Source organism: Sminthopsis crassicaudata, chromosome 1 (assembly GCF_048593235.1).
Source record: "Sminthopsis crassicaudata isolate SCR6 chromosome 1, ASM4859323v1, whole genome shotgun sequence".
NCBI classification, from domain to species: Eukaryota; Metazoa; Chordata; class Mammalia; order Dasyuromorphia; family Dasyuridae; genus Sminthopsis; species Sminthopsis crassicaudata.
The window spans coordinates 247,379,440-247,402,999 of NC_133617.1; the positions used below are offsets into that span (position 1 = coordinate 247,379,440).

Here is a 23,560-nt window from a genome sequence, read left to right on the forward strand (position 1 = left end):
TTTCCACCACACCTTGATGATGCTTCTCATTTCCAACTTTGAAGGTCATCCCACTCAGAGCTATTTTGAAACAAGAATCCACTCTGAAATATCCAATTTCTACTTGAACAACTCTGCCATATTTATTAGAGAAATAATAATTATATTATTTATAAGAGAAACTGTTTTGTTTTTACATAATGTGAATAGTTAAATAATGCTAGTTAGCACAGTGGATAGAATACTAATCCTGGAGTCAGGAAGACAAGTTCAAATTTAAACTCAGATACTAGCTATGTGACCTTTGTCTTACTTTGTCTCAGTTTCATCTTCAAAATAGGGATAATAACAGTACCTACCAGCCAACATTATTGTGAAGATCAAATGAGATACTTGTAAAAATGTTTTGCAAAACTTCATGCTAGATAAATATAAATAAATAATATAAATATAAATAGATAAATAAAATGCTAGATATTATTATTATTGTTGCTGTTCAGTCATTGCAGCTATGTTGGACTTTGTGACCTTCTTTTGAATTTTTTCTTGGCAGACATTAGTGGTTGTCCAGATGAAAAAAACAGGAAAATAGGATTAAATGGCTTGCCCAGTCACACAGCTAATGTCTGAAGTCAGATTTGAATTCAGATTTTCCTGACTCCAGGCCCAGAGTTCTATTCCAATAGACTATTATAATAGCCTTTTAGTTGGTTCCTGTGGTTCCACTTTCTCCTCTCTCTACCTTATCTTCTACCCCTATCTACCAAAATAATCTTCCCAAGACACAGTCCTTCCCATATCATTCCTCTGCTTTTAAATAGCTCCCCATTATATTCACTATAAAATACAAACTCTTTAGCCTGGAACTTAAGATCCTCTATCTTTCTGGCATTATTTCCTAGGATTTCCCACTACAAATTCAAATTTTCAATTAATGGTATTACTCACTATCCTTTAAATGTGATAATCCCACACATCTGATATGTTTTCACTCATCATCTTTGCCTTTTAGAAGCTTCATTATTTTTTAGGACTTAAGTCCAAGCACTTCAATGAAGTCTTCCCTGATCTCCCTAATTGATTAGGGAGTTTGTTTTAGTCTATCTGCATGTTATATTTCTCTTTCAGTAAAATCAAAATGCAGAGACTATTTTTAGTCATCTTATCTTTAATTCACATTACAATATTTTGCATTTAGTAGATGTCTAATAAATGTTGACTTGAAGTAAAGCTCTGGAAGGAAGCAGGTACATTTTTGAGTTATGTCAATCAGACTATGAACGTTTTTTAAGCATTTACTGTGTCAAGCATCTAGGTAGCATGATAGCTAGAGCACTGGGCTGGAGTCAGGAAGACTTGAGTTAAAATTCAGCCTCAGATACTTATTAGTTGTGTCATCCTGGGTACTTAACTATTTGCCTCAATTAATTCATCTATGAAATGTTCTAGAAAAGGAAATGGCAATTATCTTTGCCAAGAAAGACATGACTAAAAAGACTGAACAATAACATGTGTCAGGCATTGTGCTAAGTGATGGGGAAACACAAAAGACAAAAGATAGTCCCTGTTTTCAAAGAGCTCAAAATCTAATAGGGCAGACAACATGAACTTAACAATATGAATAACAGTATGTACAAAATAAAACTATGTATAACAAAGTATATTCAGGATAAATTAGAGTTCATAAACATAGGGAAAACATTAGAACTAAGGAGAATAAGGAAATGCTTTCCATAGAAAGTTGGATTTTAGCTGGGTCTTGGAGGAATTAATATTTCATATTTCATTTTCCTGATCTTTATTCTATCACTACGTTCATTACACAGTGAGCATGACCCCTTTAAAACATCAGATATCAATATACTTGTTGCAGATGTTTTAGAGGGAAGTTATGATTCAGAATGGTATGGGACCAGAAAGGTAATATGGCTCCTTCCAACTCTAGGAGTCTGTGAAATGATGATTAATTGAGGTATGATGTAGCAAATTTTAAATATGGAATCTGATGACCTAGGTTTGCATTTATTACCTCTGTTAGTTTGACCAATCATTTGTCTTTGATGGGCCTCATATGTAAAATAAAGTGGTTGGACCCAATGGCTTCTAAATTCCTTTTCAGATAAGAAACTGTTTCTCTAGCTTCTGACATTACTTATAATATTGATATCCAACATTTATATATTGATTTAAGTTCAAGTCCAGCCTCATTTACTAGCTGTATTCCCCTAATTCACTGAAGAAGGAAAAGACAGACCACTCTAGTATCCTTGTCAAGAAAACCCCATGGAGTCACAAAGAGTCAAAGACTCAATAACAAAGCTGTTAAGAGTCTAGAATAAGGGGTAGCAACCAGATCAATTTGTTCCCTTACTCCACAGAACACTGAAAAGACATCTACATAATAGCCTGTGGGACAGAAAAAAATAATTCAGTACTGGAATGGAAGGTCTTCTCTGAGGGTTTCTAAATATAGGATGTAGTTTCCTCTATTTGAAAAGTTTTGCATGAAATCCTATCTAAATCACCAAATGAACCAGATAATCTCCCTTGGGTTCTGATATTTCCTTCATCTTTTTCCTTGAGAAGAACAGAAATGGGACACATGTGCGCCACCCGCTTAACTATCCTGGGAATGGTTTGCACGCTATAGTTGTCCCTGACATCAAAGAGTGGTAAAACACCAAAGCATACCAGGCTACACAGCTAAGACTTGTGTAGACCACACTCCCTTCAGTCATATATCTGTACAACCTCTCCTCTTGAGCTCCATTTCGTTGAAACCTGGTCAAAATTAGAGATCTGTCCATCTGAAAACTTTTATCACTTTTTATAGCCCGAACCACAAACTGAAAGTTTTGGTTGTGTACCAAACTCCATCCAAATCAGTCACCTCTTTCTTTAGAAAGTTATGGGTGAATAGACAAACCCCAAATGCAGAACAGCTGAGCTGAAAAAGAGACTTCTATTAGTTGGTCAAATAACTGCCTTACCAGTGTCAGTAAATAGCACAGTTACTAGACTTCATACTTGTTAGAAGAGAGTTGAAGAGATCAAAGTTTGGTGACATCTTGGATTTCACTAATCTGGATTTAGCTTCTTTTAGTTGCTTAAAGTCAATTAGCAGAGTGTGATACTCTCCAAGACTTGTTATGTTTTTAATAGGAAGGGAAAGATTGGAGAGAGATAACATGCTATAATTTCTAATATTGAAGATCAGTTATGAGAACAGGTTACCTGATATTTCATTTCATATTGGAAATTTGGCTGCTCAGAATCACCCAGTAGATTTTGTTGACTTCCATCTTCCAGTATTGTAGAAAGACATCTGGAAAAACTGACTACCCACCTTGAATATTCTTTCTTTGTACCCCACAGAAGAGGCTCAAGTCTATTTAATTTTACCTATGAAATCCCTTCTGATTACTCTCACATTCAAGCTAACAATTTCCATTTTTTTGAAATGATCCTCAAATGATTTGGACCAAAGGTCATAAAAAAAGAAGTTGAAATAAGATAATGTCAAATATAAGGATAATGTTAATAACTTGTATAAGACACCTTTAAGGATTCAAAGCACTTTACATAGAGAGTAACTTTGCATAACCAATCTGACTCCACCAGGGAGCACACCGAGGATGAGGAAGTCATGGGGCACATTTTTGACTTTAAGCTGGTTGGGGAAGACTGGCATCATGTGGTCACATTATACCTAATTATACCTAATGACACCACCTTGATTTAAAAATTCAAAGACTTTTCCTTAAGGAGCTGGTACCAACAGAGATAGTTATGATAAATTATATCACATACATGATCTATGGTCACATATCACACAATATAACATATGCAATGTTATAGGCATTAAAGAGTTAAAAAATGATATTGAAAAGGGAGGGAAAGGATATTGATGAGTTAAGAGATCAGGGTCAGCTTTCTGAAGGAACTAGGATTTGAGCTTTGAAGGAGAGGTAGAATTTTCATGGGCTGAGCCATTGGGATGTTGGTGACAATTCCATCACAGAAAACAATATAAATGAATGCAGTGATACTGATAATGCAAGAAAAGGTCACTTGATGTACAAGGATAGTCAGCAATACAGCTTGTTTGGAGCAGAGATTTGTGGAGAAAAAATCAGGTAACAATACCAGCTGCTATGGAGTTTGGAAGTCATTTAGTCGGTGATACGAAGCCACTGAAAAGTTCCGAACACAGGAGTGATGTGAATGACTTATGTATAAGGAAAGCTCTGTCTCAAGGTTGTTTTAATTTGCATTTCTCTAAGCAATAGTCTTTCAAAAATAACTTAGAATGACTAAAATCTATTATAAATACCCAAATTAACTACAAAGGACACGTGAAGAATTCTGCATCCAGGCAAACAACTGATAAATTGAAGTATGAATAAAATGATTTTACATTCATCTATCTATCCACATATTTGTGTCTAATGATAGCTTTCTTTAAGGGGATAGGGAGAAGATTAAAAAATGAAAAAAATGCATAACAACTTTTATATTTAAAACAAATAAGTTATAGATTTGCAATTTCATGTGCAATCATCTTTTTAAATTCTGTTATGAAAATGCTTGTTTTATTTCACAAATTAAAAATTAAAAAAATAATAAAAAGAAATTGGCAGTGTATAAGATGGATTGGAAAAGATAGAGGAGGGGAGCAGATGATAATGAAGGAGGGCTTATATCTTGGTAGCAGCACTGAGAATGGGAGATTCTGGAGGTGGAATCAATCCATATGACTTAAGAGAAAAGGAGAGAGAGAAATCACTGTTCAAAATAGTTTCAGAACTCCTGAGTTCTACTAGTTCCAGTTTCCCTAGTGGCAGAGATTACAGGCATGTGCTACCATATCCAGCCATTAAGAGGATTTTTGATGAAAATATAAGAACAGGCAGGCTTCCATGTGTGCCTTTCTACAGATATCTTCAGAGTATGCAAGTGATAAAGAGGGTTATTATTTTTTGACCAGACCTGTGAACTCATGGTGCAGAGAACTTCCAATGATGAACGTCCTTGAGCAATATTGATAATCATATCTCCAACTTCTAGTGTTAGACAGTTGGCTAGAGGTATGCAGAGATTAAGCGATTTACACAGGGTCACACAGCCAGTATGTATGAAAGAGACTTGAATCCAGGTTTTCAAAACTAGCTCTCTACCCATAACTCCATGTTGGTACAAAGAGGAATAATAACTAATATATTTCACTTAGAGGGTTGAAGAGTATCTTATAACGATTCTGGTTAATTAAATTGGAGAAATGATTGGATTGTATTTGGAAAATTGTTTTTTCAGAAAAAAAAAAAACTGATTTACTATTGACATAAATACTCATCAATGTGAGACCAATGCTCTATCTACCACTGTTGCTATAAAGCTGAGTAATGGATTGCAAAAGAGCTGAGTAAAAGGCAGCATGGTGTAGCATCCAGCTTCTTAAATTGAGGTTTGCCACTCCATGTGGGGTGAGGGTCTTGAAATTATGATTATCAGTAAATGTTTGATTTGTATACCTACATACTCTGATACATGTTGTCTTATGCTAATTAAGTACCTCCTAATTAACAACTTTTTTTTTTCTTTAAAGAGAACCTATTTGCCTGAAATAATATTTAATCTATGTAATGTTGTAAAATTTACAAAGCACTTTGTAAACATTGTCTCTTTTGATTTTCACAATCTTCACACTTACAGAAAGTAGGTGCTATTCTTATTCCCATTTAAAAGATAGGAAAACCAAAGCTGGGGGGGGGGTGACTTTCCCAGAATCATGTGTCAGATAAATATATGAAGCAATATTTGAAATCAGAAATCTTCCTGATTTCTAGCTCCATCTAAGATATCCAGTTGTCTTGAAAATTTCTCTATTTAATTCATTCTGTTGACATAATTACTGTTTGCTTTTTTTTTTTTTTTTTTTTTAATGAGTGGATCTATTTGTCTTTTCAAATCAGAATTTGAGAAGACAAATATCCAGACTAATTATTGGTTACTACCCTTTAGCTGAAAATAAAGCTAACAAGTTCTTTAGAAAGCCATGATAGTCTCTTCTAAACCTATCAGACGACTGGCTTCTTTCTTGATTCTCAGAATATTGTAATCCTTGTCAGTATTTTTCCATAATCCTCCTTAGTATTTGATGGGTTTCCAATGTGATAAAATTCTTTCAGAGACTCCCCATCTCCATGTCCTCAGGATATTTAAAATTTTATAGTATGTCAGATAAAGTCTTTGTTATTCAAGAAACATTACATAGAAAAGTAATTGCAAAAGAGAGCAACTTTAACAAAGTTCCTTTTATTGATGGACATCATTCAACAATGAGTTTAGACTTAAGATACTGTTGATCTTGAGGTACACAACGGGTCCATTAAGTAATGTTCCTGAAAAGAATGTAATTGTTAATTTACAGTTGACAATCCAAATTTCCCAAGTAAAGAACTTATGTAAAAATGGTTACAAAATGCATAAAAAAAATACATTTCTTAGATTCAAGTCACCCCAAGCTTCAGAATGCTAGTCATCAATTAAATTCTAATTTTAGATTGCTCACACAATGTTTTAAATGGGAATTTAAGATGGAAGTGGGTTAGGGGAAGGATTTTTTTCCAAGAAATGCCACTACATGGGCCAAGAAAACCTGCAGACCTGAGACACAATTTAACTGAAGGAGCTCTAATACCCATAGTTTACAGAACAAAGATACAAAACTCAGCAAAAAACACAGAAACCACTTAAATATATATTTTTACATTGTTTTTTCTTATGACAACTCAAAATGAAGTGAATTTCAAAACACCAAGTTTAAAGTCTTATCATGTTTGCCATTATAATTTCTAAGCGATATCCCCCTCCCTGCAAAGTAATATCATGCCTATTTGCACTTTCATTGTCTTTTCTTTAGAATGTAATGGACTTGGCTTTAACAGACTGAAACTCTGACCAAGTTAAGAAGATGGAAAAATGGTTAATAGTTGAGCTAATTAATGCAGACCATTTCCTTAAAGTCATATACAATAGCATACTTTGCTTTTTATGTGTGGGGGTGGGAGAGTCTGGGGAATAAAATTCCTTTATATAGAGGAAAAGCTTGGGAGTGAAGACTCTTGGGTATTAGACATTCACTGACTTTGGGACTATCAGTTACGCAGGAAGTCAGTCATCCCAAACACAGAGGTTACTTCATGAGCACAGAAGGTAGGCCAGAAAAAAAAGTTAGCTACAGCCTAAGTTCATTATAAATCTAAAAATAAAGCAAGCAGTACATTATAGAGACCAATGGTTCACGTACAGTCTTTCTGAATGTATGTGTATACATATATATATATATACACACACTCACATGTATATACACACACTATAGAATGCATATATGTTTATATAGTCATACATGCACACATATACCCATTTTATTTGTTCAGAGTAAATTTAAAATCAAAACAAAACAAAAAAGAACGGCCTCTTGGCTCCTAAAAATGCTTAAGACAAGAGCATTGATATAGCCATACATGCCCATTTCTTGGGGAAAGCTTTTGCAGACCTGAATATGGTATGCATTAGTATGTGGTGTATACAAATAGTTGTCTGAAAGGAAAATACTTAACGTGAACCCTTTTTATAACATTTCCCACTGGGCTTATTTTTTGGGGGTGGTTTTGTTAATTCCATACAAGGAAACCTTCCACATAATTGGTAATTGTGTGGTTAACTGAATTTTTATCAAAATGAATGGCAAATGTAGAGAAAGACAAGAGTTGCCCCATTTGTAAAGTTTGGCAGTTTGGGTTTAAGAAGAATAGCCCAAGAAGCCTGGAGACTTGTGAATTCAATATTTCCTATTTTATAAGGATTGCCTATGCTTATCTATGAGCTCCTGGGATGAAAGAATCTGAAATGTTTCCTTCTAACAATTCCATTTAAGAGTTTAGTAAGTGCTTCATGATTTCAGAAAAATTACTTAATAATTAAACAAATGACAACCCAGAGGGATGAGTTGGGTCACTTTCCCCTGTTATTGCTGAGTATCTGGTCTCTGAATGTTGTGTGGACATTACCAAGTGCACAGGAAATACCTATATCTTCTGGGTTATGAGGCTGTCTCACTGACATCCTAGCCTTAACAGGCAGCAGGAGGCCTTGCTTCTTTGGGATATATGTGCACATTGAATTCTGGTGGCAAAATCCTGGTGGTGAGAATAGAAAGATTATTTCCTTTCCACCTCTGCACCATGTTACTTGTTATAGCTATGACTCTTTTACAGAGCTATTCATGCTCTGTCTAGTCCACATGTCTGAGTACTGTTGATGACAGCCACCACGCTCTATATTTGTTCACTATAGCTCTTAGAAGAGAACATAGCTTATACTTATTTATGGTTTACAGAAGATATTTATTACAACTGTAGAAAAAAAGGACCCTCCCCCAGTCCATAACAGAAAACACACAGGAATGAATTATTAGCAGGAGACTTTTGCTAGAAAGGTGGAATTTTGCTAGAAAAGTATCTCTAGACTTAATGATTTTAAACATAATCAAGTAGTTTTTTTAAACACCCCTTTTTTGTCAAATTGACTGAGGAAGGGGGAGAATCTCTTTCAAAATGTATCCTTATTATCAAATTTAGCAAATTCAGAGGAATTCATGTTAATCATCTTGACATCTCCCTTGCCCTCAGCCACACCACAAGAACCAAATTATTTTGATAGTGACAAACAGAAGACAATTTTCATTAAATCATTCTTCTTAAGAAATTTCTGGTTAGGCAGAAACAAACCAAAAAGAGAAGAGCTAAGCTCTTGTGTAAAGACAGAGTGAAGACTATGCAAAAACTTATCCCTGATTTCCCTCCTAAATTGGGGAACTATGCAGTTAAATGTCAAGACACTTAAAACTGATTCATCTGGGTGTAGCTAAAATAATCTTTCCAGTCCTTGGGTTATATTGTATTTTTTTTCTTTCAGAAAAGCAGATCCAAAAGGTTTAATTTATGATAGAATTTCATGAGTTCTTCAATGTGTAGGTAATTCCTAGTGTGAAAACTCTCTTCATCAATAGATTAGACCTTTTTTTCTGCCCAAGTCTTTCAAACTTAGAAAGTTGACTAGAGGTTGGGATGGGAGGTTATCTAGCTGGCATTGATAAGTTAATTTGATTTGTCCATGGTCACAAAGCTAAGACATGTCTTAGGAGAGATTTGAACCCAAATATTTTTGATACCAATGCTGGCATTCTATCTGTCACACAACATTGTTGAATATTTATGTAACTTTGAGGCAAGTCATTTAATCTCCTTGGACCTTAAAAAAAATAAACTATGGGAGGATTGCCTTAAATAGCATATAAGTCCTTTCCAGATTGGATTACAAAATTGAAAAAGCACAATGATAGGAGGCTGTCAACATCTTTTCTAAGTTTGTCAGTCCTCTTTTCCTTTTTAAAATTAAATCCATGATTTTATTGGTTTAGGGAGCTTTAGATATGAAATTCCCTTTGCCAATGCAGGTCAGTAGTACCTGGTCTGAGACACCAAGGATCGGTTCTCCATCCTCCCCACTTTTCCATCCCTCAGCAGTGCCTTTTAACATCCAGCTTCAGGTTGGAGTTTTAAGGAATGGAAAACAAAAAACTGAAGCCCCTCCCATCTTCCATGTCATCACAGATACTTAGGGAAAGAAAACAATAGAAGAGTGAAAAGCAAAAGTTATTTCTTTTTGTAATGTTAGTATATTTCAACTCTGTGGTGACATGAATAAAAGCTAATAATGGGCAAAAAGGCTTATCATTTAGGACAAAAATAAAATTAGTTAGACTGTGCCAGGAAGGCATACTAATCACATGAACTTGTTCTCTTCTCAAGAGCAGACTCAAAAAATCAGAAAAAAAGATGGAACAAGACACAAGTTCACCTAGAAGTTCTGCATAGCCCAGTCTGATGATAAAGCTTGCAGTTGATGATGTACCAACAAGGACATACTCCTAAAAAAACGTCTGGATGCCTCCCATTGCAGAAAAAAGCCCAAGTCTGCAGAGAGACCACGTTGAGAGGACTCAGCTCATGAAACAAACTCAAGAGTAGAAGAGGTCCTTTAAAAACTGAAGGAAGAACCTGAATCCTCCAAATTTTCCCCATGAGAAGAATAAATTTAAATTGGATGTCTATCCCATAATGATAGTGATTCACTGATGCAAAAGATTTCTTATCTGCCTCCTAAACTACAGTGGACTAGAAAGATAAAGTCATTCTGTAATGATCTGGCATCAGGTTTCTTTATTAAGAAATACAAGAAGATTCACATAGGAGTTCCAGGGTTCCAAGGATTTTTAGCAGTTATCGTGTCTCTGCTATTTCTGTAAAAGTAAATGATATGTAAATGACATTTCTAAATCCTATACCTTGATGGAGAGTTTAAATTATTATTTAAATGATGTGACTCAGAGTGTAATTTTGAAGCATATTTGTGTATATTATAATTTTTCTCTGCTTAGCAAAAGCAATAGCAGTTATAAGTAAATGACGATTATCATAGTTTTATTATTACTTAGGGCATGTAACATAGCCTAATTCTATTAACATGTGACTTTCAAAACATTGACAACTTTGGGTAAAAAAAATGCACTAAGCATACAATATTTTCATTTTCAGAAGATTAGCATAATCACTTTAAAACATTTTCAGGCACTAGAATAAAAAAGAATAAGCATTATTAAACAAGCCACCAGACAGAGCATAGCATCTAACTGCCTGAAGTCAACCCCCAAAAGAAAAGGATTCTTGGTCACAAGGGTATTTTGAATTTACATCTTTCAGCTTTGGCTGTTCAATAATAAATATCACACCTTCTTAGCACAAACCTACCTGGGCAAACATCCTAATATTCCCTTTTCTCTTTTAGCAGCTGCTGGGTGTTGAGTGATGTACAAGGCACACCTCTAAAGTGTTCTCTATGGCATTTTTATTGACATACAAAATAGCCTGGTTCACCATTCAAAACTTAATCTGCATAGTAAAAGTTTCTACCACTATTTACAGAGGGGTTTTAGTGCAAAAAAAATTAATAATAATGAAATTATGTACCAAGCCCTTCCCCTTCCAGCACATCAATCCATCAGTTTTATTCAATGCCAGATGGGTCCCCGGGCTATATCTTGGGCCTCCAGCCATTAATAAACTGTAGTATTTTCTTCACCTGGAGTTTGCTAAGCTTGAAGTCCTCTGAGAGGATCTCTTCAGTTAGCTGGACTAGCAAATTCCCATCGATCTTTTCCGTAACAAAGAACGAGATGACATCTTCTGACAAACCAATGAACCGTAGTGATTTGGATACTTCCTCTATAGAAAGTCCTGACAGGTCAGTAGGTGGTTGCCATGGGGAACCATCACCACAAGATCGTGGAGCTAGCTGGAGGTGAAGGGGGGAAGAAAAAGGATAAGAAATGGAAAAAATGTCTTGTGTGCCTTTTTTAACAAAATACTGATCCTCCGAGAGGTCTGGTGAGCCAGGTTTAGGGTCTTCCTCAGCACCGTCAATTTTCAAAGGAAACGCTTCTGGGGCCAGTTTCTCCTCAGTTAGTTTGGGGGCTCTCGGGGGTAAGGCTGGGCACGAGTGACTCTGTTTTGCCGGGCTAGCTGCTAGGGCCTTCTCATCTGTGCATTCTAAGGAGTAACTGGCTGATTTAGGACACCCAGACATCCCACCTGGAAACTCTGCTGGACCTGACTGAGTGGAGCTTGCATAGAGATCACACCCTTCAAAATCAAAAGCTGCTGGACAGTTTCTTTTGGGTGTTCCTGGTGTCTTCTGCCTAGGGTAACTATAACTTCTGCTTGGATCCAACAGGAAATCACTCCTGTTCTCACTCTCAGTTGCTCCCAAGAAATGGCTAGGCCATGACAATCTAGAGGACAGAGTTTCAGCAGGGGGGCTTCCAAAGGGAGATCTGCTAAGTTCCAGAGACTCAGTCTTCATCCTGTTACATGGATAGCAGGAAACGGAAACACTTTCTGAAGGGCTTGTTGGGTCATTCTCAGTGACACTGCTTAAAAGCAAAGATAAACAGAAGAAAAGTTAGCAAAAATTGGTCCTCAATCAATCTATCAATCAATCAACACGTATTCATTGTCTACTTTGTTCCAGACAGGTGCTAAACCCAAAGCCATCACTATCCATAGTTATTGACCTCACACTTTAAAAAACAGAGGGAAAATCTTAGGAATATTTCTCATAAATAAAACACTAATTCACTTCAGACTTTTAAAATATTAGGTTTTGAAAAGTATTAATAGCATTAGCTAAACATCAATAGAACATCACATTAATCCTTATTATTCTCTGACCCCTCAATCCCACCTCACTCGAGCATCACCCTCTGAGGGAAAAAAGAATTATCTTCACTTGTAACAATTCATTGAAAACTTACTTTATGATGACATGCATAGTTGAGATCTATTTATACTCCAATTGACCCCCTACCATTTAGATATTCTTCTTAAAAACAATGCATACTAAATAAAAATTCACAGTTTAAAAAAAAGAAAGAAAGAAAGAAAACTTACTTTATTTAAAGAACAGGGATTTAAGCCCTAAAGTGCCAAAGGGAATTTTTAAGGAGGAGTTGCTTTAAATTATAAGGGATATAAGTATTTGGGATGTTAGATTCAATTCTGAAAATTTGTTTTTGTCTGAATCTGTCTGAATTTTATAAAGGACACCAACAAACTGGCGTGTATGTTAAAAGGGCAAACCAAGAAGAATATGGAAGCCCTGTTCCATGAGAACAGTTAAAAAAACATGGATGCTCAGGTTGGGAAAATAACGGAACAAGGAGCAAACATGAAGGAGCTGACATGGGAACACAAGATATTACCGAAGAAAAGCCAGTGGAATTTAGAAGAGGCAAATTTTGGCCAGATTTAAGTATGTACTTCCTAATAATTATAGCTGTCCATAAATGAATTGGGATCCCTCACAAAGTAGTAAGCTTTTCTTCATTGAAATGTTCAGATATAATTTGATGACTACATATTAAGGACATAAGGAAGAGCATTTCTGTAAACTGGACATGAAATTGTACTAGGGAACCTTTAAGACTCCTCGGGGCTCCAGAATTTTATGTTTCCATGATCTTACAGGCCTGCAAAATGTTTCAGTGGCTTATGGTAGCTACTATAATAGTAACTGTAAAGGAAAGAAATGAGGGTCCATATATTATCTAAGTTTTGGGTGCCTCCCAGCAGTTTTCTATATAAAACAGGCATATTTAATAAGTGCTTGTTGAATGAATGAAAAACAGTGGTTGGTTTTTGATCACCTATGTTCTCCTATTATTTTTAGTGACCCAATTACTTATTTCCTCTATTACTTATTTCCACTGAGTATTGAGTTAACCCTTATCAATGATAGGGTATATCATTTCCTTTTACAGGAGGAGAGTACAGTTCTTAGTAATTTAATATTGAGTTTCTCAAAAGATGAATCCTGTTTTCCTCTCTTCTTGGGATAACGGCTCAGCCTTAAAATGCTACATTTTAAATGCTGGCTCTAAAGAGCATCCTTGACATATTTTTACTCCCAAATTCCTTCAGAACATTTTGCCTCTCGATTCTTCATTCCCTTTTAAGTTTATAGACCTACAGACCGAATGATAAGAAGTCTATGTTGAATGGTGTATGTTCCAACACTTACATGTTGTGTAGTCCTGAAGAATAGTAGGACAGGGTGGGACTGGGAGAACGTGTCTGTTGCCTCACTGGCTTAGCTGACCGAGGAGGAATAGAAGGACTTGTAGAAGAAGGCTTTGCACTTCGAGGTGGAACAGGTGGAGCATTCAAGAGTCGGCATTCTTCCTTGACCTAGAACAAGAGAATTAAGTACTTCAAGTTAGCCCCAGAACTGGACAATGGTGACAATCCAGAGGACAGGATTTCAGCAGGGGAGCTTCCAAAGGGATATCTCTCAAGTCCTAGAGACTCAATCTTCATCCTGTTACATGGATAGGACTGATGTATGTTGTCAGAGATAACATCAGGCACTTATCAAACACATTCAAAGACAAACTGATTTTGAAAGAAGTGGCTAAAATATTTATGTAATTTTAAAGTAACTTTGGATAAGAAGCTAGCAAAAAGTGAAGGCTTATGAAATAGGTAACCTTTATATAGGATTATATAGGATTATCTGAGGCTCCCATACTGTGTTATCACACTCACTTATTGGAGCCAACTTCTCTTAAAGTGATTCAGATTTTAGAAAAGAATACATCTTTTGGATTGTGGTTTTGAGATGCAATATTGAGACAGCCCTCTAGACTGAAAAACAGGCTTTCTTGCAAATGCCAAGCCTGAAACATTCATCATACTTCCTCGACCCTCCTGTAAGACTGACACTTGGACTCTGGTTGCCATCTTCACATACTCATGCACATCTGTTCTAGATTTTTTTTTTTTTTTTTTTTTTTTTGGTCCAAGCATGCTTTAATTGTAATTGTCTCATTCAGACAGCAGGGGGAGATTTGTGCTTGGTTCTGCTCCTGTAAAGTAACTCCCAAAACCCAGGAATACAGGATCCATACATACCATAGTAAAACAAAAACAAACAAACAAACAAACAAAAAAACCCTAAATAAATAAAAAAGGAGTGTGTGTGTGTGTGTGTGTGTGTGTGTGTGTGTGTGTGTGTGTGTGTGTGTGTGTGTGTAATGCTAAGCTTCTCTGCTGGGCAGCCCCATATTTCTGATAAAGCAGCTCCTAAGTGTTTGTTCATCAACATGAGGCTGTAGATGACTTCATATGTTAATATTTAAAACTTTACTTTCATAGTAAAAAAGGTAAGAGGGGCAGCAAGGAGGTGCAGTGGATAGAGCACCAGCCCTGAAGTCAGGAGGACCAGAGTTCAAATTTGATCTCAGAAACTTAACACTTCCTGGCTGTGTGACCCTGGGCAGGTCACTTAATCCCAACTGCCTCAGGGGGGGAAAAAGTAATACTGGAAAGAGAAGATTTGAAAAGCTGCAGACAGATATTCTCCTCCTCAACAATCCATCAAGGACTTTCTCTTTTATTGATCCACCAGTTTTGCCCCTCTTCTCACTCCTCTCTTTTATTTTGGTTGTAAGTATCCTTTATGAAAAAAAATTTCCCTTTATGAATGGGGACCTGGAAGTTCTAGTCTAGCTCTGTCACTAATTTGTACAATGTCAGAGGCAAATCTCTGGGCTTCCTCATCTATCAAATAAAAAAGGTTTGGAATAAGTGATCTCTAAGGCCTGATTTTAAAATTCTATGATGACTGAGACAAGGTGCCTGCCTTGGGGTCTTGGAATCAATATCAATCAACAGAGAATGTGCTCAGGTGTGAAGGGATTTAAACATCAAATAAAGGAGTTGTAAAGAGCTTTAAAAGCTAAAAAGAGGGATTTGCCTTTATATTTGATTCTAAAAGCAACAGGGAGCCACTGGAACTTAATGAGTGGGAGAATAATATATTCTTTAGCTTTAAAAGTTGCTGGGGCAGCTGTATGGAAGATAGAGCAGAGAGAGGACCAGGAGGGAGGGAGACCGGTTAGGACGGGGTGCTCGGATGGAAAATTGTGGATTTGGAAAATAGAGACAAATAAGAAGAATTACAGGAGATTACAAAGTTTGAGTGAAGGCTGTTTGTTTTTTACCACTCAGAACTCTGGGGCTAATTGTTTAGCTTTCTCCCCATTTTCAGATAAATCTGAGTTTCCAATAAGCCTACACAAAAGGGAAGCACAGTGTTTTCTTCCTCCTAGCTTACTAAGTGGTCTTATCAATTCTGTAGTACTCACCCAGATATGCCAATTTTAGAGAGTCAGATATTAAGAATCAATCTCAGAGGTCACCCAATCAACTTCCTCATTTCATAGATAAGGAAATGGAGGCACTGAGAGGCGACTCTCTCCACCCCAGGGCTATTAACAGTTAGTCACTTTTCAGATAGTAGAAGAAGGGGGAATACATAAAGAAAAATACACCTGCTTTCTCCCTGAATCTTGGAAATTGGGGATTAACTCTAAATTTATTTCCATAGGAAGGCTCACATATTAAATTACAATGTTAAGAGGAATATTTCAGCCAATGTAATTTTGAGGTAACAGCAAGTAACATGTTTTGTTCTGCTAATTTAGAAGAGGGCATTTAGTATAGAAGAGGGCAGCTGGGTGGCACAGTGGATAGAATGCCCAAAGTGGAGCCAGGAAGAACAGTTCCAATCCAGATTCAGATATTACTTGTGACACTGAGCAAGTGGCTTAACTCTATTTGCCTCAGTTTCTTCATCTGGAGAAGGTGATGGCAATCCACGCAAGAAGGAAATGGCAAATCACTGGATGAGGAAGAGCTAGATATTAGTGAATGATAGTAACATAAGTACAGAAGAAGTTGCCACAGGCACATCCTTCAAGCTGCCCTCCTTAACAATTTCAGTTACTTGAAAATGAATTAGGATTTGATTTTTCTACCTCTTTTCCTTGAGTATCGAAGCACAATTATCTTTGGGGAGAGAGGCCAAACATGTCTTGGCTGTGTGACCCTGGGCAGGTCACTTAACCCCAATTGCCTCAGGGGGAAAAAAAGTAAAACTGGAAAGAGAAGATTCGAAAAGCTGCAGACAGATATTCTCCTCCTCAACAATCCATCAAGGACTTTCTCTTTTATTGATCCACCAGTTTTGCCCCTCTTCTCACCCCTCTCTTTTATTTTGGTTCTAAGTATCCTTTATGAAAAAAAAAGATTTCCCTTTATAAATGGGGACCTGGAAGTTCTAGTCTAGCTCTGTCACTAATTTGTACAACTTCAGAGGCAAATCTCTGGGCTTCTTCATCTATCAAATAAAAAAGGTTTGGAATAATTGATCTCTAAGGCCTATTCTGGAAAGCTGTGGTGGAAATTACTACACAATTTGCCAGGCGAGTAAGGAGCAAAGGAGGGCAGGGAAGAGCAGACATCATCTACTTTCCCTCCCTGGAAGTGATGGATGTTTCTGATATTGCTAAAAGAGTATTAGATTTAAAGCTAAACATCCAGGGCTCAAATCCCAGTTTAGCTTCTCTGGGCTTTTGAATCTTTCTGCACTTACAGAGATTAGCACAGAGCCTGGCCCAACTTAGGTCCTTAACCAATCTATGAAACAAAAGATAGGACTAAATAGCTTTTGAGATCTCTTTTAGTCTATATCCAATCTATGGAAGTACAATCAGCATATTCAAAAGTCCACATTTATATTCTTTCCAAAGATAGGAAATGCCATAAGGTAAAAATGGAATTAAAAGGAATATTAAAATATATCAGGGAATTCCTTTCTCAAGGTATTCATTTTTCCTCATCTCAACAATAAAGGTTAAAATGTAAAAGGCAAGGACATAGAGGTATGTTTGTGATTGGAAACAATTTTCTACTGCTAAAACAGGCACAGGCAATCATTTCTGATTGGGGAAAAAAGTATTGCCATCCCAAGGCAGATTTCAGAAAGCCCTGATTAAACAAGGTATGGAAATGTGCATGCTTTCTTTAGAAATGAGGATAGTCATGTTACTAGCTAATTTTGTAAAGTGCTTTGAAAATTATCTCATTTTTATTCTCACAACAAACTTGGGAGGTAAATACTATTATTATCCCTATTTTAGAGATGAGAACACTAAGGTAGAGAGAAGTGAAATGCCTGCCCAGGATCACACAGCTAGTAAGTTTCTGAGGTAGAATTTTAACTCAGGTCTTTCTGACTCCAGATTCAGCTAGTTTTCCATCTTTCCTTCCTACCTAAGCTAGATGTTGACTCAGAGAGCTAAGAAAAAGCCCCTGGTACCTTTGTTTCTCCTGTTTATAGATAGTATCACGGATCTCTGGGACTAAGAGTTGATTCCAGAGAGATTAATTTACTTTTCCCCAGATTCCTCCTCAGTTTTCTTATTCAATGTCATTTTTTTCCCCTACTGTTACAATTTTGGTATATTGTTTAATTCAGGTATATGTCCTTCATTATATCACTCCTTTGTTCTAAAATCTTTAAAAGCTCATTGCTCATCACAGTTTTAAAAAAATTACTATTTTATTCTTACAATCCTCTATAATCTGAACTTTTCCATCTTTAATGGCCACTATCATCCATTGTACCTACCTCCAAAGCAAGAGATCGGGGGAAGGGGCAGCTCTTCACAGTGCCTTGTTGTAGCTAAGCAGCTTTTATAACTCAATAAAACTATGAACTTTGCTGTGAAGGATTATCTAAGATGGGTAGGTCATAGTAGAGAGTTCTGACAAAAGGTGATCCACTAGAGAAGGAAAGAGCAAATCATTCCAGTGTCTTTGGCAAGAAAAATCCCATGGAAATACTGAAATGGTAAAAGAGATGGCATTGGAAGATGAGCCTCTCAGGTCAAAAGGTGTCCAAAATACTTTTGGGAAAGAACAGGGGACAACTACAAATAGCTGCAATACTAATGAAGCAGCTCAGCCAAAGCTGGGGGAAAAACCCAAGGAAAACAGCTGTGATGAAACTATCTAGTGATGAAAGGAAAGTCCAAAGGTATAAAGATCGATATTGTATAGGAATCTGGAATGTAAGTTTCTATGAACCAAGGTAAGCTGGAGGTAGTCAAACAGGAGAGGGAAAGATTAAACATTGACATTTGGGGTGTCAGTGAACTTAAATGGATAGGAAGGCATGAATTTAATTCGGATAATCACTACGTATACTACTGTGGGCAAGAATCTCTTAGAAGAAATGGAGTAGCACTCATAGTCAATAAAAGAGTGAGAAAAGCAGTACTAGGTTGTAATCTCCAAAATGACTAAATGATATGTTTGAGTCCAAGGCAAACCATTCAAAATCACAGTAATACAAACAAGCCTATACCCTAACCACTGATGGCAAAGAGTTTAAAGTTGTTCACCTCTATGAAGACCTATAGCATCCTTTAAAAAATAGCAACAACAAAAAAAGATGTCACATTCATTACAGGGGATTGGAATGCTAAAGTAGAAAATCAAAAGATAATTGGAATAATAGGCAAGTTTGGCCTTGGAGTACAAAATGAAGCAGGGCAGAGACTGATAGAGATTTGTCATGAGAATATGCTGGTCATGTCCAAACATATTTTCCCAACAATCTAAACAATAGCCTAAAACGCAACATCAATATCAAAATCAGATTGATTATATATATGTTTGCATGTATATACACATACATATATATATATATATTGGTTATATATATTGTAATTGTAATCAAAGGTAGAAAAGCTCTATACAGACAGATAAAACAAGACTTTGAATTGACTGTAGCTCAGGTCACAAACTTTGTATTGCAAAATTCAGATTTAAATCTAAGAAAGTAGGGAAAACCATCAGACCATATATAAGTGATCTAAATAACTTCTCTTATGAAGTAAAAGTGACAAATAGATTTAAGAGATTACGTCTGGTAGACAGAGTACCTGAAGAACAATGGGAAAAGATTAGCAACATTGCAATAGGAGGGAACAGAAAAACAAGAAAGCCTATCTGATAAGGCTTTACAAATGGCTGAGGAAAGGGGCAGCTAGATGACACTGTGGATAGAGCCCAGGCCCTCAGGAGAATGTGACTTAAATCAGCTGCAGTCACTTAATTAGCATTTAATCCCAACTGCCTCAACAAACAAAAAAACAAATAGCTGAGGAAAGAAGGAAAATGAAAGGCAAAGATATATCTAGTTGAATGCAGAATTCCAGAGACTAGCAAGGAGAGATAAGTTTTTTCTTAAATGAGAAATGAAAAGAAAGAAGAGGAAATAGCAGAATGGGAAAGAAGAAATTTCTTAAAAAAAAATAGAGCTATCAAGGGAAAGTTTCATACAAAAATGGGCATGAGAAAAAACAAAAATGGTAGGGACTCAACAGAAGTAGAAAAGATTAAAAAATGGTGGCCAGAATATACAAGAGAACTAAACCTGAAAGATCTTATCATCACCAAAAACCACAATGGTGTAGTTACTGATCTAGAGCCAGATATCTTGGAGAATGAAGTCAAGTGGGCTTTAGGAAGCATTCTTATAATAAGGCTAGTGGAGGTGATGGAATTTCAGCTGAGCTATTTAAAATCCTAAAAGATGATGCTGTTAAAGTATTTCATTCAATAGGCCAGTAAATCTGGAAAACTCAACAGTGGTGACAAAAGATCAATTTATGCCCAAATCCCAAAGATTTGAGATGCCATAATGTTCAAATCACCAAAGAAGTGCACTCATTTGATATATCAGCAAAGTTATTCTGCTTAGTGAGGCTTCAGTAACAGTAAATTAAGAACTATTGGAAGGACAAACTGGTTTTTGAAGATGCAGAAGAGCACTTTTAAAGAAGACCTTTAGGTCAAATTGCTAGCATTTGCTAGATTATGGAGAAAGCAAGGCAGTGTCAAAAAAAAAAAATCTACTTATGCTTCATTGATTATACTAAAGTCTTTCAATATGTGGAACACAACAGAATGTGGCAAACCCTCAAAGACACAGAGAGTACCAGACCATCTTACTTTACTTCTGAGAAGCCTGTATTTGAGCCAAAGACAGAACTAAACATGGAACAACTGATTGGTTTAAGATTGGAAAAGGATTACAAAAAGGCTGTATATTGTCACCTTATTTATTTAACTTATCTGCAGAATACATTATATGCAAAATGCCATACCAGATGAATCAAAAGCTGGAATTAAAGTTGCTGGGAGAAATAGCAACAATCTTAGTGTGTAGATGATACCATTGAGATGGCAGAAACTAAAGAGAAGTTAAGCCTTTTGATAAGGGTGAAAGAGGGGAATGTAAAAGCTGGCTTGAACCTTAAGGTAAAAAACAAAAAAACTCTAAGATCTGGGTACCTGGTCCCATCACCAAAAAAATAAAATAAAATAAAATAAAATAAGGGAAAAAAGAAATGGAAGCAGTGTGAGATTTTATATTCTTGGGCTCAAAGATCACTGTCTTCAGTGACTGCAGCCATGAAATTAAAAGACACTCCTTGGAAAGGAAGCTATAGCAAATCAAGAGAGTATACCAAAAACAGACATTATCTTGCTGACAGAGTTCCAAAAACTCAATGCTATGATTTTTCCAGTAGCAATGTATGGTTGTGAGAGTTATCATACAGAAAAGTGAGCACTGCAGAAATGATGCTTTTAAATTGTGGTGATGGAGAAGATTTTTGAGAATCCTTTGCATAGCAAGAACATCAAAGCAGTAAATACTTAAAAGAAATTAATTCAACTATGTCCAAAAGGCTTTCAAACTGCATATCCTTTGCTCCAACAGTGTCTCTACTGGGCCTCTATTCCAAAGAGATCATAAAAAAGGGAAAAGGACCCTCATGTGTAAAAATGTTTGTGACAGCCCTTTTTGTAGTGGCAAAAAACTGGTGACTGAGTGGATGCTCATCAGTTGGAGAATGGAGTATGGTATATGAATGTTATGGAATATTATTGTTCTGTAAGAAACGACTAGCAGAATGATTTCGGAGAAGCCTAGAGAGACTTACGTGAACTGATGCTAAGTGAAATGAGCAGGACCAGGAGATCATTATCTATATGATGATCAATTCTGATGAACGTGGCTCTTTTCAAATAATAAGGTAATTCAAGCCATTTCCAATAGACTTACAGTGGAGAGAGCTATCTGCATCCAGAAAGAGAACTGTCAAAATTGAATGTCACAACATAGTATTTTTACCTTTTTTGTTATGTTTGTTTGAATTTTGTGTTCTTTCTCATTTTCCCCCTTTTTATCTGATTTTTCTCATGCAGCATGATAATTGTAGATATATGTTCAGAAGAATTGCACATGTTTAACATATATTGTATTACCTGCTGTCTAGAGGAGGGGATGGGAGGAAGGGAGAAAGAAAAAAAATTGGAACACAAGATTTTGCAAGAATGAATGTTGAAAACTATTTTTACACATATTTTAAAAATAGAAAGCTATTATTGAGAAAAAAAGAAATTAATTCAGGATATTCACTGGAAGATCAAATAATGAAGCTGAACTTTGGACACATAATGAAAAAATGAGAAAAGACAAACTGTCTTTTTTGCCACTTGTCAAACATATCACTCATTTTCCAGGCTGTGTCCCATCCCCAGGATGCACTCTCTCCTCACCTCTGTCTCTCAAAATGTCTAGTTTCACTGGAAGCTCAATTTAAGTGCTACCTTCCACATGAATCTTTTGGTGATACTTCTGTTTCCCCTTCTAAAAGATAAGGATCTCTGTGTGTGTGTGTGTGTGTGTGATGTGTGTGCATGTGTGAAGATGCTATTTATTTCTGTAGGTTAGACTGTAAATTCCCTGAAGGCAGCTGATTTTGCCTTTGTCTTTGTAAAGCCAATGCCTAGTTCATTGATGAAGCTTAAAAAATACTTACAAAACTTACAAATGAACTGACTGACCACTGCTTATTGGCTGGAACCTTTAAGCTATAGGCAATGCACTCCAACCCAAATAGAATAGTGATATTTTATATACTTTTGAGCATGTGTTTTAGTATAAGAGACAAGAACTCTGCAGACTTGATGATGAAGCCAGGAAAAGATTTTTATTCAAGATTTTCAAAGAACAGGTGCCTAAAAGGATAGGCATATGATTCCTGTTCCCAAAATACAAGTCCTTCCCTGATTCTCCATTGGCTGGGTACTATAGGAGTTAAAGCCTATTTGGACTGCTTAATTCTCCCACATAAGTCTCCACCCCTAATTATATCTCTCTTTGGGGTTCACCTTATTTGGGTGTATATACAAATTTCTGCATCTAATACATGTTTCTTATTCTTATTTATGGCTTCCTATTTTAAGTTTAATTTCCTTTATTCCACAACTAACCACATGACTATGTGGAAACAAAATCTTCATCTAATTCTCACCCTAGGCATTCAGCTATTGGAAGAAAAAGTCATTTTCTTGACTATTTCCAGAGAAAATTTAGTCTCACTTTCATTTTAATTAATCAACAAGCAATTTTAAGTGCCTTCTATGTGTCAGGTGCTGTACTGATAAAAATGGAGGATATGGAGATAAAAATAAAACTTTCTGCCTCAAGAAGCTTACATTTTCTTCTTTGTTTAGTGCCCACATAGTGAGCCTGTAATAAAAAGTGATGCAATATTTGGAAGAGTACCCCTGGAAGATACCTGCATTTGTACTCTGAAACTAAGAGTAAAGTATATAAAGGACTTCTGAGTCCATTTTTCTTTTATCTTTGGCATTGATGCAGACTCTAGAAAGTAGCTACATATACATTTTATGATTTGAGGGCAAACACTATCCTGAGAATATATTCTAATTCAATCACCTTTAGAAACAAATTGAACAAAAAAATTATTTTTCTGATGACATGGTCATGTTCCATTTCCTCCATACAGACTTTTTGCTCATGATTACAATTCATAAAAAGGCACAAAGAAAAAGTGGAATAACAACACTGAACATATAAAGTGAGAAAATTGAGATCCTAGAGTTTATATTTTGCATCAATTCCCTCCTTTTCTTGGAACTTCTGAATTTTCTGCTATGGAAAGAAAGTATACTCT

At 36.1% G+C, this 23,560-nt stretch overlaps 1 protein-coding gene across 2 annotated transcripts in view; it reads right to left on the reverse strand.

Annotated features, from left to right (window-relative positions):
* Positions 1-10,248: 10,248 nt before the first annotated feature.
* Positions 10,249-23,560, reverse strand: part of GAREM1 (GRB2 associated regulator of MAPK1 subtype 1) — a 193,352-nt gene continuing 180,040 nt past the window's right edge. The window contains exons 5-6 of one of the 2 annotated variants that reach the window (XM_074277466.1): positions 13,681-13,847; positions 10,249-12,031 (exon numbers count right to left, since the gene is read on the reverse strand). In XM_074277466.1, coding sequence (XP_074133567.1) covers positions 11,137-12,031; positions 13,681-13,847 — 1,062 coding nt within the window. In that variant the 3' untranslated portion in view covers positions 10,249-11,136. Of the gene's footprint in view, positions 12,035-13,680; positions 13,848-23,560 lie in introns of both variants that reach the window. The other variant, XM_074277457.1, reaches the window with a different exon arrangement.